The sequence below is a fragment of the Eleutherodactylus coqui genome, chromosome 10 (assembly GCF_035609145.1).
Source record: "Eleutherodactylus coqui strain aEleCoq1 chromosome 10, aEleCoq1.hap1, whole genome shotgun sequence".
NCBI lineage: Eukaryota > Metazoa > Chordata > Amphibia > Anura > Eleutherodactylidae > Eleutherodactylus > Eleutherodactylus coqui.
The window spans coordinates 17,245,333-17,262,615 of NC_089846.1; the positions used below are offsets into that span (position 1 = coordinate 17,245,333).

Genomic DNA, 17,283 nt, shown 5'->3' on the forward strand with positions numbered 1-17,283 from the left:
GTGACATCTGCAGTAGGGAATTCTTTATTCCCCGCGGGGATGAAGAAAACATCTGCTGCATGTGGCAGATGTGTTCTTCATCCACGCTAGGGAAACGCCAGCTGCGGACATGTAAGTATTATGTAATATATATATATATATATATATATATATATATATATATATATATATATATATATATATATATATATATATATATTATTTTTTTTTATTTTTATTTTTTTACACTAAAATTGTTGATTTTTCAGGGAAGAGCTTATATTTAAAGCTCTTCCCTGAAAAACAATTAAGGGGTGCCGGCAGACCATTGTCTTGAATGTAGCGGCCAGCAGCAGCCACGGCTCCATTGAAGGCAATGCATGCATTCCCTACGGTGCACACATGTCCTATCTTTACAGGCGCACACCTGTAAAACACGGACATGTGAACGCACCATAGGGAATGCAGTGGTTGTAATATATGCTTGTTTTTGTGCGCGCGTATGCACGTATATAAACATGCTGCTGTGAAGGCACCCTTAGTGTGTCCTTATGCAAACAAAAAAAAATCTATTTTTTTCCCATCATTCTGCACCCCAAACCCCATAATGACAAAGTAAAAACAGAATGTTAGAAATCTCTGTAAATTAATAAAAGAAAAACTACCATTTTGCGTTGCCATAAGTATTCGCACCCTGTACTCGTACTTAGTTGAAGCACCTTTGGCAGTGATTACAGCCTCCTTTCTTCTAAGGTATGATGTCACAAGGTTTGCACACCTGGATTTGGGGATTTTCTGCCATTCTTTGCAGATCCTCTTAAGCTCTGTCAGGTTGGACGGGGCCATCTATGGACAGCCATTTTATGTCTCTCGAGAGATGCTCAATTGGGTTCAAATCAGGGTTCTGGCTGGGCCACTCAAGGACATTCACAAAGCTGTCCTTAAGCCATTTCTGTGTTGTCTTGGCTGTGTGCTTAGGGCCATTGTCTTGTTGGAAAGTAAACCTTCTGCTCAGGTTGAGTCCCTTGCTCTCTGGTCAGGGTTGATGGAAAGCTGAATGGAGCAAAGTACTGAGATATTTATGAAAACCTGATCCAGTCTTTCTCCTAGTCGCTGAAAAACGCCCCCAACAGCATGAAGCTGTCACCACCATGCTTTATTGTAGGGATTGTATTGGACAGGTGATGAACAGCGCCTGGTTTCCTTCAAGACCTAACATTTAGAATTAAGGACAATTCTTGGGTTCATTAGACCAGAGATTTTTGCTTCTAACAGTCAGAGTTTTTTAGGTACTTTTTGGCAAACTCCAGATGAGCTTTAATGCATTTTTTACTGAAAGAGGCTTCTTTCTGGCCACTGTGTCATAAAGCCCAGATTGGGGGTGCACACAGGATCTTTGAAGCTCGGCCAGAGTAATCATTGGGTTCTTGGTCAAAGTAATCATTGGGCCCTCTTACCAAAGCCCTTCTCCCCAGATTACTTAGTTCGGTGGGTCGTCCAGCTCTAAGAACAGTTCTGGTTGCTCCCAATTTCTTCCATGTAAGAATTATGAAAGCTGCTGTGTTCTTGGGAACTTTCAGTGCAGCTGAATTGATTTTTGTAGCCTTCTCCTGATCTGTGCTCCATACAATCTTGTCTGGGCTCTACAGGCAGTTCTTTCCTGCTCATGGCTTGGTTTTGATTCTGATATGCATTGTGAGCTGTGAGACCTTATATAGACAAGGTGTAGAAACATCTCAAAGATGATCTAGAGAAATGGGAGATCCCCCCAGAGCCAAATTTCAAATGCCATACCAAATTGTCTGAATACTTATGTCAATTAAAAATGTTAGCTTTTCATTTAAAAAAATTTGCACAAGGCCACAACATAGCAAAATGTAAAAAAAAAGTGAAAGGGTCTAAAAACTTTCCGAATGCATTGTATATAAACTAGTGAATGTAATACAAAATGTTCAGAGCAAATTAAATGAGCGAAGGCAATTTTAGTTGGAATTCTCTTCGGATGGATCAACGGAGACAAGTAGTGGGCCCCCTAGAAGGAACAAGATTTCTTAAAGTATAAGGAAAACACACTACAAAATGGGAACCTGTAGAGAGTATTTTGAAGATGTTATCGCCTACAGGATCTGTTCATCTCTTAGGGTCCTTTAGATGAGCCGATTGTTGTTTGAACGAGCGAGTGACGTCACCGATAACTCATTCGCACTCGCGCAGCCTGTTTGTACGAGCCAACGATACATTTGCCTGTCTCAGTCCCTGTATAAGCGAATACAGAGACTGAACGACTGCTGTTTAAACCTTACGATAAGTGAACAAGCCAATGAGGATTTTACGCCTGCATAACGTAAACGACGAATGAAAAGCGAACAATTATAGTTCACTTTTGTTTGTTAATTATTTTTTGAACGATAATTGATACGTCTAAAAGCGTCCTTACATTTGTGATGGTCAAGATGGGCAAATATCACACCGTTTGTAGTTGATGTGCGCCCATCCTCAAACGGAGAGGAAAACTTTGTACAAGATCTAAAGAATGCATTTACTGGACCACCAGAAGGGATAACGTTTGTCCCAATCCAATGACTAGGGAGAGAATTGGATTTTGTACATTCTGGTCAGAAAACCCTAGTGTGTCCAATGAAAATCAGAATAGGCCATCGTTTTGGATGACATGTTTTCAGCAGAGTTAACGATCGCTATGGGTGCCATAATTCTCCAAGTTGATCTAGTATGTGCATTTGACTGAGCCACATATACTGCACATCATGTAAGCTAAATGGGGATATAAAAGTATCCCCTATCTATAGGATAGGTGTCTGATCAGTGATGGTCCAACTGATGGAACTCCCATTGGTTTTGTAAATGGGGCTTCTGTGTTACACTCGTGAATGCAGCAGTAGTATGCATGCTCGGCCTTTTATACGGGGAACATAGGACTTTTTTGTGATCACTGGGAATCCCAGCAGTTGGACCGTCACCAATAATATGCTTATCCCCTATTCTGTCGATAGAGGATAAACTTTATACCTTGGAATGACCCTTTTAACTGCCTAGAAATGATATGAATGATGATTCATCTGTCAGCGGTCTAATGCCTAAAGCTTGGGTGAAGATAGGCAGAAGACTTCCTAGAAGACCTCCTTGTACTATATCAAGATTGTACAATTAATAAACCTAAGACATTTGTTGTCAGATCTCGTCCATTTTAGTGAGATTGTCAGTCCATCCAATGTCTAAATTAGCTGTATTTGCCAACAAATAACTCATTTTCTATGGCCGCCTGCACACGAGCAGAAATCCCGCCGCGGGATTTCCCGCGGGATTTCCGCCGCTGAAAGCCTGCATAGGAGTGCATTAAAATACGCACTCCTATGCAGACGGCCGCGGTTTGGCCGCGCGAAATCTCGCGCGGCAAACAAACCGCGGCATGTCCTAATTTTCTGCGGGGCACGCACTCACCCGGCCGCCGGCTCCGGTCTGCGCATGCGCCGGCTGCGCGGCAGACGGCACATGAAAGAGCCGGGGCCGCCAGGCGCGGGCGAGTACGCGCTCGTCCCTGCAGGCGCTCGGGTCGGATCGCGCGGCGAGAATTCTCGCTGCCGGATCCGACCCGCTCGTCTGCAGGCGGCCTATGGCTAGCTGTAGTTCCTAGTGCAGTGAAACTTGTTTGTTTAAAGAAAAACACTTTGCAGGTCATTGTAGCACTTAATGGAATCACTCCCGCCGAAATTCCCCTTTTTACAATCAAATAGATCTATAAATTAATACAAATCAATGGGATTCGCGGAAGGGAAACTTCAAATAAAAAAATAAGCAGAGCAGACTCCAGCCTTGCATTTTAATCCAGCATTAAGTGATTCAACAGACTCCTTAGCTGTCAAACTCGATGTTCAATCGTTCTGTTAAGTTGAAGGCAGACAGATCCCATTTGTAAATCAGCTTGTAGTTTGGTGTAATTCTCTTACATACGGGAAGAGGTGAGACAGAGACTCCGAGTAAACTGAGTAACAGACACATCACAGGAACATACAAGCTACAAGTTGTGTCAAATCGCAGATCGCTAATGCACAATTGAGCTACTGGACTCCGTCCTTCAGGAGACGGCATATAATGGATTACTACAAGAGAAGGCACTTAAATCATAGGTCTACCTTTGTCATCCAGCCGCAAACTGAATGGTAAGGCAGTATTTTCCAAAGTTTTGAGTGAAATACGAAAGACAGATGGCCAAGAATAGAATGGGAAGGGGTCTGTGTTCCTTAAGAAGATGTGACTACATCAGGAAAGAAAACTTCAAAAGACACAGTATTCAACAAATGCAAAGCTCACTTGAAAACTGACGTCAGTCTCCCATTAATCAAACAGATTAATTGCTTTTTCTTTAGATAAATATTTTAGGACTTTGGAAGGTTTGCTACAACAGAGTTTTATTCAATACATCAGCCTCAAAAACCACAGAGTTAGATACTAAACAGCTGCAGCCGAGCCTTAAGTCCTGAGCCTGATGAAGGCTTCTGTCAAGCAATGGGTCCCAGCAGTACCAAAATAAGACATTGGCACAACGCCATAGATTCATCAAAAGATGTCTAATGGAAACACTGACTATATGAAGCAATCAGATCCCAGGTCTCGCTTTTCAGATGCCTTTCCGAAAACAAAAGCAGCAACCTGATTAGATGCTATGACTAACTCCTCCACTTTTACCTTGCAGTAGTTTGGATAAATCTCCCCCTACGTTAGACTAGCTGGGACAAAAATAAAGTTTCATATCACACAAGATTTATGGCATGTCCCTAATGAGTCAAGAGGAATTCGGTTTCTCCTGATGGAGAATGTACAACTAGGCAAGAGAAGACTTATAGGCCATGCAATGCTTCTTTGGGAAACTGGGTATGCAAATTGGAGATGGTACAATGTTTCTGCAGCGCCACCTATTGGAAGGTAGCTTCCCTATAAGGATGGACATAGTGAAGCTGACTTCCAATAAGTGGTGGTGGAGGCAAGTCCTGTGAAAGCATGGTAAGTCCTTGAATGTATAATAGTGAAGAGGAGCAGTGCCCTGCTCAAGAGAATGATGAGGCAACAAAAGGACCTCCACGTTGGTTTATCCTGGGTCTTTAGTATTTGAAATAGCTGATGCCTCTGCCACTATTATTCCATATTCCACTGGATAATGTTCCTGATCATGGATATATCTCTATCTATATTTGCTGTTGTCATCCTGAGATGGGCTTACTACTAGTATTCTCCATAATACAGACCCATGCTGAGACACCTCGTAGCAGATTTATCAAGTTTACACCAGTTTAGTGGTATATAAAAGTCACAAATTTTCACGCATTTCATTCCCATTTTTTACCTATTCTCAACACTTTTTAATAATGTTGAGAATGGGGGCGTGGCTTAATAGGAAGGTGGGATGGCCTCTAGTGGCCCATTGGATTCACTATAATTTACATTAGGAATTGGTGTAAGATATAGCTGAAATCTACACCAGCTCATACCTGGTGTATATTTCAGAGTGGTGAATCTTTGGGGCGTCCATGTACCCCAAATGTATCAAGAGGCTATCGTCTTTTAATACATTTGTTTCTCTTCACTTCAGCACAATGTTTAGTGTAAAACACTGGTCTAAGTAATTCCCCCCCTCCCACCATGAGTGTGCATGGAGTTGTAGTGAACTTGTGTGACCACACCACCTTCATGCACACGGCTCACCCTTCGGTTGTACTTCAGTCTTGCACCAAGCATTGCAGACCACACATTATTTTGCTCCAGCCAGGCCCACACATCCAGCTGTTTTTCTAATTCTGTTGTGGTAATATAGCCTCAGCTTTTTTATATGGCACTTGTATTTTCATTAAGACCAACTTGATTTGCCCCCGCTGATTGCTCACTGATCTCTGCTGTTTGTGACGTCCCTAAAGATGACTAACATGCAGGACTTCGCCAAGTCCACAAATCTCCCACCAAATACCAGAACAATGGCGCATAGAGATCTGTGTAAGATAAATCATTTTTATGTATTTTTCGAAACTTAGAAAGTAAAGGTGAATGAAACAAAACCAGCAAAAGGAAACAGCAATTATCATGGATTGTGTGGGGCCATAAAACCTCATACCTTCTCCGGACATATAATTTACAACCCAACGTTATTTGCGGGCTTCACCGCGAATGTGCTGATCTCAGGATTTTGAGCATGAAAGTCAAAGACCTTGGCAACCTCAGTAAGAAATCCATTACCTAAAACATCATCTGTTGTGACTTTCTGGAAACTTTTTCATTCGCCGCCCAGTAATACAAGCTCTACAAGCAGTTTTACTTTTCTTTATATTTAATAAGGCATCACAGAAAAGCTATAAGCAGCACTAAAAGGAGAAAAAAAGCCCTCAAAGGCAAACAGCTGCTTAGAGTAACTGTGGGGCATATTTTAGGGAAGGTCTTAAAATATAATGAAAACTCTTGCAAATTTCTAATATGTTATGGGTGGGGGTGGGGAGATGTGTGTGTGTGTGTGGGGGGGGGGGATCAGTGTTTTATACGCCAGCCAAAACTGAAGTCAGCTGGAGTAAAATGCACCAAATTTATTAAGAGGCGAACCAAATGCAGGTGGAGGCAGAACAGTGGTCGGGGCCCAACACCACACGGTTTGTTATTCTCAGGCTGATGGGTATGAATGGCGCGGTTTTAGGCAACGCCCTGCCTCTAAACTCCACCCCTTCGCCTCTTTCCTCATAGATCTCTTAACTAGTTAAATTCTAGGGCCATTTTCTTCATTTCCTAGACTACCCCTTTAAGCCAGAAAAATACATTTAAAAGGCCCTTTTACACGAAACAATTAGCATTCAAAAAATCATTCAAACAAGCAAAAATGAACGATAATTCTTTAGCGTAAACTCAGCCAATGATCAAACAACAAACAATAAATCGTTTGTTTTTGGTTCATTTAATACAGGCATAAATCATTGGCTCGTTCCCTAATTGCTCAGTTTAAAAACCGATCATTCAGCCGTTCTCATTCACTTTTGCAGCAAATGTGAATGACTGAAGGATTTCTCGTTTAACGAGCCAACGATGTATCTGTTGTATAAATAGGCCGACCAAGCGAACTCGGACATTGTTCATTTGTTCAAACAACAAATATGTAGGTCTAAAAAGGACCCCAACTATGAGCCGACATTGATTTGCACTACTTTTTGCACCCTTTTCTAGCTTAAAATGTGCTAAATTTGTCAGAAAACTGTTGGCCGCGTTCCCTCCCTAAACCACGCCACTTTAGAAATTGGTAAGAGGAGCCAAAAGTCAAAAAATGTTAGTTTAGTTCGTGGACAGCATTGCTATGGGCAGGTTCTAAGCCTCTGAGTGTAAACAACGGCATGTTTCTATTCGCTGAAAGCAGACCGAGATCGTGAAAACCGTGGAATTAAACAGAACTTTCTGTGATCCATTCTCTACAGGTTATTGCAACTATTAAGATGGTGGTGAGGCCTACAAGTCATCAAGTGGTTGCAAGGCAATGAGAAGCTGCGCAAGAAGAGAACACAAATTGTGATACTACAATATGGACACGCTGCGACTTCAGTGAAGACATTCACTACTAACACAGTCAGTGAACAGATAACAGATTATGAAGTTACTCGGTATGCAATTCCCCATCTAATCCCCATAGTTGGCAAATAACCAGAGTCTCACTCTGTATACCGAGTATCAGCGTACCATTTGTAGATAGTTCTGTGCGAACGCATACAGCAGGATTGTTCATGTCCAAAATGCAGGCACATGCGAGAAAAAGATTTGGACTTTGCGCTATAAAACTACAGTGAAAATGCAAACGAGAAATTACACTCATCTATCCGGTCCGCAGAACATAATGCACCGCAATAGCTTGTACCTAAACCGCAATCATTTTCAGCTAGGGAAAATCCACATTAAGCAAACTCAACTACGTCCTCTTTAGTAATAACAGTCTGTTTAATGTAAAACATCTATGTCTACAGAAATAAGCTACCTGCAACCTACAGGAAACAGCGATGTCATTGTGTACACACAAGCCGGAGTACATATTACGGCGTACAGCCATTTTTCCTTTCAAATGCCCCTATAGCAGACCTGTCATGGTCCTTATTGGAAAGTAACGTGATAAAAAAGGAGACCCGGAGAAGATCACTGGGTCACTTATTCCATTTCTACTGCACTTTATAAGTCATTACTTTGCTATGAGTAGGTTGTCTCCTCTACCCACAACATAGTGATGGACTCCTCATGGGCAGTACATGTCTAAAGGGGGAAGAACTCAGTCAATGAGTGTGTGTGGGGGAGACTGCGCTGAGAATTTACTAAGTGTGACTGTGAGACTTACCTAAATATGGGATAGACGGGACCATCTTTAAACTTCGGATGTACTCTCTGGTGCGCTTGTAATTATCCTCTTTAGAAAGAAGGTAATCCAGTTTATCAAACGTTGTCTTGTCCTTCCGATTCAGTAGCTGAAAGAAATAGAAATGAGATCTCATGAGCCACATAGAACCTGGTTACATATATGTAGTAGATCATTAGAGCAAAAGTTCAGGATTCCAACTGGGATATGATACAGATCAGGTATTGGCTGGCAGAACCAGAGGAGTAAAATCTACTGGACTATCAGAATTAATACATTTTTAAATGACTGAATTTATCTAGATCCCAAAATAGAACACCGAAAAAGTGGAATTTTGCAGGGTTAGCCATTGTATGTGAAACGTGAACTGAATGCGATAGTTCCCAGTAGGAGAAAAAGTAATCCTGTAGATAGGATACCTTTTAATGGCTAACAAAAATACATGATGTTATTGCGAGCTTTGTGATCCTCTCAGAATCCTTCCTCGGGCATGACGACACACACCGGACACCATTGCAGAGTTAAGAGAGTTGTCCCTCGGTATAAAGTTATCAACCTGCTACAACTGCCACCGATAATAAGAACAGGGGATGAGCATTGGCACTTCATTGATTTTAATGTTGGAGATAGCCAAATTCAAGTGCGCAGCTCACTCAAGCAGTCCCACTGCAATACAATGGCATGCATGACCGCTGCTCCAGACCTTCAGAATCTCCATTCCCATGATCGTGGGGGTTCCCAGCAATCAAGATACCACCAAATAATTGGACATCTTTGACCTAGACTGATACAAGCAAGTGTAGTGTGAAAAAGTGGGATTAGGTCGTGACAAGTTCTTAGTCTCCAAACATCAGCCATGAAAGTTTCCATTCACTGACAGTTAGTAGCATTTTTGAAAATGCTAAAGAATCATTACAGAATATATACAGTATGTCAAATGTAGCGTACATGATTTTCCAACATATAGAAGCTTTGTTTGCCCATAATGGGCATCTTTCAGACAATCCTTTATAATGGATTTGTTACTGTACCTATATTAGGGCATTGAAGAATTTCTTGTATGCTAATATTAAAGGGGTTGTCCAGTTGTAACTAGTGATCGCCAATCCTTAGGATAAGCCATCAATAGTTGATTCGCAGGGGTCCACTGCTCAGGACCCTGGCAGATCAGCTGGTTACTTAGCCAATGCGCCCATGCACTGAGCAGATTTCTGCAGGAAACAGACAGCTCCATTCCCATTGCAGCGGCCAGGCTTGGTATTACAGGCACAGTTCCCACTGAAAGTGGGAATGAGAATTTGACCTGCAATACGGAATTGGACCATTGCAGTGGTAAAGCAGCTGCACTTCGTAATGGCATAACAAACAGATGATTTGTGAGGGTCCTACACAACTGAGCTCTGCCAATTTACTATTAATGGCCTATCCTAAAGTCAGGTCATCAATATTTTACAATTGGTAAACCCCTTTAAATAAAATGATTTCCAATCACTCACAGTAAATGCCCAGTGCCTTCTTGTTAGGAAATGTCTATACATATGACTTCAATAGCCACAAACAGGTAAAAGCCCAAATATTATCTATAAATTCATTTCTAGTGTCCACTTAAGGAGTTGTGCAGGAGTAAACTACTGATGACCTATCTAATAGTAGTTCAGTAGGGGTCTGCTACCTGGCATTCCCATCCATCACCTGTTTGCAGCTCCGTTCCCACTACAGTGATCAGGCTTGGTATTGTAGGCACTGAAGCGAATGGTAACTTAGCCTGCAATAATACCAAGGCTGGCCACTGCAGTGGGAACGGAGCTGTCCGCTTCCTGCAGAAATCAGCTCAGTGCATGAGCTCAACAGTCCAGTGAACAGCTGATCAGAGGGGGTCCTGGATAGCAGACCCCACCAATCTACTGGTAGTTTACAGTAGTCTACAATAGTTTACAGCTGGAGAACCACTTTAAATGTTATGTTACTTTTTAGCCAGACAATTAGATGATTCCAGATGAAATGGAGTTTAAGTTTACCGGATCATGAAGTTCTTAAGGCTTTGGGTGGCAGAGCGAAATAATTTTATAGTGTTAACACAACTCCTGTAGTAACAACCTGAAGTCAAATTATATTTTCTTTTCTACTTGAATAAAAGCTTTCACTGACAGGAATGTGATAGCGATGAAAAAAGTAAGAAAAAATAGCTCTTGCGCCGTCTCAACAAACAACTGGAGTTGACAATGTGATATTGTCTAAAAGATTTAATGAAGTACAACGCGTTTCGTCGCGCAAAAGCGACTTTATCAAGTACATAAACCATAACACAACAATGCATACTTATATAGGAACTTACATGTATGTAGTGGTGTTGATTAGATGAGTAACCAGTTGTGGGTAGCTCACATGACCTCCACGTCATGTGTGCCACGTCAGCATAGTTGTTGCCGGTAGAAAAAACGAAAATGAAACTACTTCCGGGTATGCGGAGGTCACGTGACCCGAGTAGTTATATGTATATATAGAGCTTAATAGCTCTATGTATATACCGCTGTATAACACCATGTATGGGTGTGATGCAGGCGGTGGAAAAAGTATATTTCAGGCTCCGGTGTGCGTAGCCGGCATAGAGGTGCCGTATAGTGTGCTCACGTCACAGACGGCGGGACGTATCTTCGCGGCATGACGCTCTGACGCTGGTTGCCTTGGTTACATATTAACAGGCACCAGCGCTACTAGGAGTCCTCACGTCCTCGGCGTCATGACGCACTCTGCGTCATGACGACCGGCACCTCTATGCCGGCTACGCACACCGGAGCCTGAAATATACTTTTTCCACCGCCTGCATCACACCCATACATGGTGTTATACAGCGGTATATACATAGAGCTATTAAGCTCTATATATACATATAACTACTCGGGTCACGTGACCTCCGCATACCCGGAAGTAGTTTCATTTTCGTTTTTTCTACCGGCAACAACTATGCTGACGTGGCACACATGACGTGGAGGTCATGTGAGCTACCCACAACTGGTTACTCATCTAATCAACACCACTACATACATGTAAGTTCCTATATAAGTATGCATTGTTGTGTTATGGTTTATGTACTTGATAAAGTCGCTTTTGCGCGACGAAACGCGTTGTACTTCATTAAATCTTTTAGACAATATCACATTGTCAACTCCAGTTGTTTGTTGAGACGGCGCAAGAGCTATTTTTTCTTACTTTTTTCATCGCTATCACGTTTCCGTGGGTCCAATTTACCATTTGGACACAGAGGCTCTGCAGCAGACTCCAACAACTCAGGAACCAGGACAACACCAGAGGAGTAAGACCCTTTAGAGGTCTGACAAGCAAACTTGGACTAGGAGGTGTTGGTGGGACCCCTCTCCACAGGGGTTTCCACCATACACCGGGTAAGTCCCATTTTATTTTATTTTACTTTATAGTATAATTCCTTTTAACTTTATCGTCATTCACTTATTCGGATCACCCAGTGACACACCCCCCAGATAACCAGTTGAAGCGCCTCCCTGACCATCTTTTTATGTTTCACTGACAGGAATGACAGACTCTCCACACTTTATATAACCAGTAGCTACATTCACAAAGGCACAGGAATCGTGAAGCTGCCAGAGACTTGGCTTATCCTCCAAGTTTGGCTTTAAACGAAACCCATCAACTGGCTCTCACATAAAGAGACGACTGCGGATGAGGCATATTCTGCCACGTTCATTAATCCTTCGTTTAGTCAGCAGCATTTGTCCAAACAAGTCTGAGACGTCCCTGTGTGGAATGAATCTTACCAAACTTATAAAAGCTCTTACCAGTCAGACATGAGGTTTATCTAGGACAGAAGTAACTCAGTGAGGCGGTGAGGATATTTCCAGCTGGCAACTTTTATACATGTTCTATATTTAAAAAGGAGCAAAAATATCTGATTGGTCACCGTTAGACTTTTTGGAAAATTCCCCTATGCAGATGCACATCAATTTGCTAATCTACCATTGTCAAGACCTAGTGTCGTTCAAGTTGTGTGCCTAGGTTTAGTAAACAAGGGTACCCCATGACCCCTATAAAGCAGGATACATGAAGAAATGATGTGACGGGGACCACAGTAGCAAAGGTTCACCTTCGAAAACAGGTTTTGCTCCTTTTTTTGTGCCAATGCATCTGAAATGTACAGACTTTGCAATTGTAGAAAATTTCCAATCATTGTGGGTGTACAGCTTCTATGCAGATCTACACATCTCCATGGTGCAAGGCGACAAGCAAACCCTGTACAATCTCACCCTGCAGTCAGACTTTTTTTCCCTCTTTTCCCAAGTTCAGATAAACTTAGATTCAATAGGTTGCCAAGAATTAAAGGGACTCATGGATGAAGGCAAGTGTGACTGCAGGATCAGATACCTTGCAGTCGGTTACCATGGAGACACATAGACCACCATAGGAGATGTAGACCCAAAATGAGAGGACATTTTTGATCAAGACTTATTGCAAGTTTTCTTAATTTTTCATTTTAGAGGACTAGCACAATTTAAAAAAGGCTGTGAAGTTCAACATAGACTTTACTCATCATACTATGGCATGCTATGCAACTCTCTAATGTATTCTCACTTACTCTAGGTCTCTGCTTGCTGTTAAAAAATGGAAATGGCTCATACGTGCAAGCTGTACCTCAGCAGGGAAAAAAAAAAAATCTGCCTCAATGTAAAAAAAGAGGATTTAATTCAAAGACAGCAAGCATAGATTGAAACGACGGTAAAAACTTCACAGACTACATAATAAAGTTGCCTTTCTATGAGCAAGCTTTATATGCCATAAGATTGTATCCAGAAAGAACATTAATCCTATAATTAAACGTTTGCAGGTAGCATTCGGTCTTACTGACACGTCCTACTTGCAGACCCCACAGAAAGGATTCCAGTAGATCTATACAGATCACTCCCAAAAATCCCAGATGTCAGAGCAGCAGAATCGTAGGAGAACAACTTGTTCTTGCCGAGCTTTTATGACACGTTAAGGAACACGTGCCGAAGAATCCGAAGTGGAAAGTATTTTTGCTCATGTTTGTATCACTCCAGAAGAGTCTTAAAGCATGTGTCCACGTGCCTCAAACATTTCTTAGAAATGAGCAGAACTTGACGAGATTCAGAAAGATCTAAAATCACAACAGCCAGAATGGCTCAGGGGAAGCCTGACAGCTGCTCGTTCTTATACGGCAAATGGGAATATGGAATTGGAAGGACCTAAAGAAGTTATATCAGTCGTGCTATTACCAAGAAAGTATTAGAACCGTCGCTACAGAACTCAGAATATTTATGGAGGGGAAGAAACATTTCATTTTAAGGTGTAAAATAGGAACGTGATGAAAGATGTAAGCAAGAGGCTCCATGTTCTAGACTGAAATTAGTGAACGGTGCACATTAATGGTTTTATCATTGGAAACTGGTAAAGACTGGCTCCGGACTGGTGCCTTAGACTGGCATGTATAGTTGGCGGGCACCTATTGAAAGTGACTCTGAATAACAGGAGGAGAATACCTACAGGATGGTAATGTGGAGCTGACAGACTTTGTCCATCTTTCCATTTCCACCCTACAACCATTTCAAATAACGTACAGTCTGATAAGATGTGAGGTACAAGAGAGATTTTTGGTTCTTGTAATGTTGTCCTTACTGTATGATTATGTAAGGCAACCTGTTTAACAGGGTTCTCTGCTTTGAACAATACCTATTTGTTAGAGGGGTTCCTTAACAAAGGCGGTCACAAATTGTCTCCCTGGTCGTAACTCAGCGATCAGCTATAATCTGTGGGGAAACCAGACACAAGGTCCTCATGTCCACGGGCAAAATTGAATTGCGGACTCCGCTCAGGGCACCCGCGGGACCATGCGCAGTTCAAGCAGCCCACAGAGAAGCACGGGGACGTCTACGCTTAATTTAATACCTGTGGATTTGAATTTATTTGATTTGCGGGGGGCACACGTGGAAAAGAAATCACAGCATGCTCCATTTTACTGTGGATGACGTGCAGATGGGCTTCATTCATCTCTAGCGAGTGATCCGCATGGAAAAACAAAGAATCCGCTATCTCCTGCAAGCTATTAAAAATCAAATCCGCGATCACTCGCAGTGGTTCCGCTGCAGAAATCCGCATGTGCAATCCGCGCATGCTGTGGGCATGAGGCCTAACTGTTCAAATTCCCTGCAGTGTCTTCACAGAAAAACACTAAACATTACGCAGTGCCAATGCAACTCAATGAAAGACAGGTCAGACCCTCCAGGGACGCTCTTTGTAGCTGCTCTACATTGGTTAAATGAGAGTTCCCCAATAGGGTGTACTAAAATGGGTTTTCTATACCTTTAAGACTAATACAGTTGACAGAATGAGGACATTTCTTGCTATTATACCAATATAGATCAGGCAGAGCATGGGTGCTTAACGGAGGGCAGAGAGCCAACAGAACAGGGAACGGCCTGCTAAAGGACTAGCACCACCAACAGGATTCCCTTACTCTTGGCTTAGAACAAATTATGGTGGTGCAACAAATCGTCCGCTTCTTGATGGTCGTACAAGTGGTAGAGCACAGGGTCCACAACCTGCTTTTACATTAGAGAATGCTGACAGCGCTTTAGGACTGACCTAAAACTGTCCGTGTGAGGATGATTCTCTACTTAGGCTTGCAAACAGTGACACATCATGTCTGTTTTAGAGCGGCATATAACCAATGCCAGTACATGAACCCGTCTGCTTTTGGAATGGCACACAGACAGCAGGGCGAGACAATATCTGTTTCTGGGTTGGCATTAAGCTTAGCAAGAATAGTAGATAATATACAGACTACTGAGAAAAAAAGGTACATCACAAATCGAAAAGAGAGAGATTACTGCATTACTAAGTCCATCTTAATTCTGACTTTTCTCCTACATTTTAGAGTTGGAGCTACAAGTGTGAGCAGGCCATGTAAAATGTTGTTACCACGATTCCTGGGAAATCCCTGCGACCGCTGAAAAAAGTCAGATACAGCTGGATTTCTGTAATGGTTGCAAAGTTGCCTGTGATCATGTTTTCCATAGGGAAGCAATAAGAATGCGTCACTCCCAAGATCAAACCCCCATAACATCAACCATTAGTGGTTTTATGTGCAAACAACATTGTCCTAAGATCCTCGCCTGGAAGGCACATATCATGGTGTGACCGTCTATACTGGTAATAGCTATCTGACTATATATCACTGAGTAAAGCATCAGCCGAAGGAATAAATGATGTTATTGGCTTCCAGCACTTCAGTGTTTATATTGTGCTCATAAAGTATACCGCTTAGCAATAAAGTTATGATACACAGAAGTAAAGCGGAGGCGTCCTGCGACGCAGCTGAGCTGAGCCACATCTGTGTAGTCCAAGGCTCCGGCCGCAGAGCTGAGAGTCGCACTGCCAGAAAATACATGCAGCAAGGAATCGATCAGAGTCTTTTCTGCAATCATTACATGCATTTTAATTTTACATGACAGGAAAGATATAAATAGGGCGAGGATTAGAGATGAGCGAACCTACTCGGCCACGCCCCTTTTTCGCCCGAGCGCTGCGATTTTCAAGTACTTCCGTACTCGGGCGAAAAGATTCGGGGGGCGCCGTGGGTGAGTGGGGGGTTGCAGCGGGGAGTGGGGGGGGGGGGGGGGAGAGGGAGAGAGAGAGGGCTCCCCCCTGTTCCCCGCTGCTACCCCCGCTCCGCCACGCCTCCCCCCCGAATCTTTTCACCAGCGGTGCTCGATCGAGTAATTGCTCGAAACGAGTATATTTGCTCATCTCTAGCAAGGATATATTTTAGGTAAGTGGAGGGTAAACAGGAGCCACGCAATGTTTGAGCGACTCCCGTTTACTGCGGATGGAAGCAGGCGGCACAATCTCCGGCGGAGCGCATCCATTCACATGAATGACCATCTCTCCTACATAAAGCTGCAAGAGCAATAGTTGGGCGGCTGCCCATGGGACGGCCGTTGGGCGCTTGTTATAGGTGTTTTAGTGTAACCCTGCCTGTGATGTTACTGCTGCAAAGGTTTATAGAACAGGAAGTATCAGCCTGGTATTGGGCTCGGTTTCCAGTGAGAAAAATGCAGGATTTTAGGATTTTTTTTTTTTTTAAATATAGATTGTAACTAGAGATGAGCGAGCATACTCGTCCGAGCTTGATGCTCGTTCGAGTATTAGGGTGCTCGAGATGCTCGTTACTCGAGACGAGCACCACGCGGTACTCGTCTCAATTAAACGAGCACTGACCATTGAATTCAATGGAGCCGGCAATACAGCCGGCTCCATTGAAAGCAATGGCCTGCCGGCGAGCGTGGGATGAATTGTCGGGAAGGGCTTAAATATATAAGCCCTTCCCTGCAATTCATCCAGAAATGTGTTAAAAGAAAAATATATATATATACTCACCTGGTCTCGGCAGACGGAGTTCAGCGCGGCCAGCGGCAGTCCTCCTGAACTGCTCTGAACAGCTGTGAGTAGTATTCAGCAGCCGGGGATTTAAAATCCCCGCCTGCTGAATGAGCTGCCTCTAATTGGTCACAGCTTGACCAATCAGAGGCAGATTCCACTCACACGCCCATTCATGAATTTATGAATGGGTGTGTGACTGCTGCCTCTGATTGGCTCAGCGGGACCAATCAGATGAGAGGCAGCAGTCACTCACCCATTCATAAATTCATGAATGGGTGTGTGAGTGGAATCTGCCTCTGATTGGTCAGGCTGTGACCAATTAGAGGCAGCTCATTCAGCAGGCGGGGATTTTAAATCCCCGGCTGCTGAATACTACTCACAGCTGTTCAGAGCAGTTCAGGAGGACTGCAGCCGGCCGCGCTGAACTCCGTCTGCCGGGACCAGGTGAGTATATATATATTTTTTATTTTTACACATTTCTGGATGAATTGCAGGGAAGG

The 17,283-nt window shown here is 43.0% G+C and overlaps 1 protein-coding gene across 5 annotated transcripts in view; it reads right to left on the minus strand.

The window, feature by feature from the left end:
* Nucleotides 1-17,283, minus strand: part of RALGPS1 (Ral GEF with PH domain and SH3 binding motif 1) — a 429,351-nt gene that overhangs the window by 216,352 nt on the left and 195,716 nt on the right. For all 5 annotated transcript variants that reach the window (XM_066580403.1, XM_066580407.1, XM_066580406.1 and 2 more), the window contains exon 9: nucleotides 8,339-8,465. In XM_066580403.1, coding sequence (XP_066436500.1) covers nucleotides 8,339-8,465 — 127 coding nt within the window. The remainder of the gene's footprint in view (nucleotides 1-8,338; nucleotides 8,466-17,283) is intronic.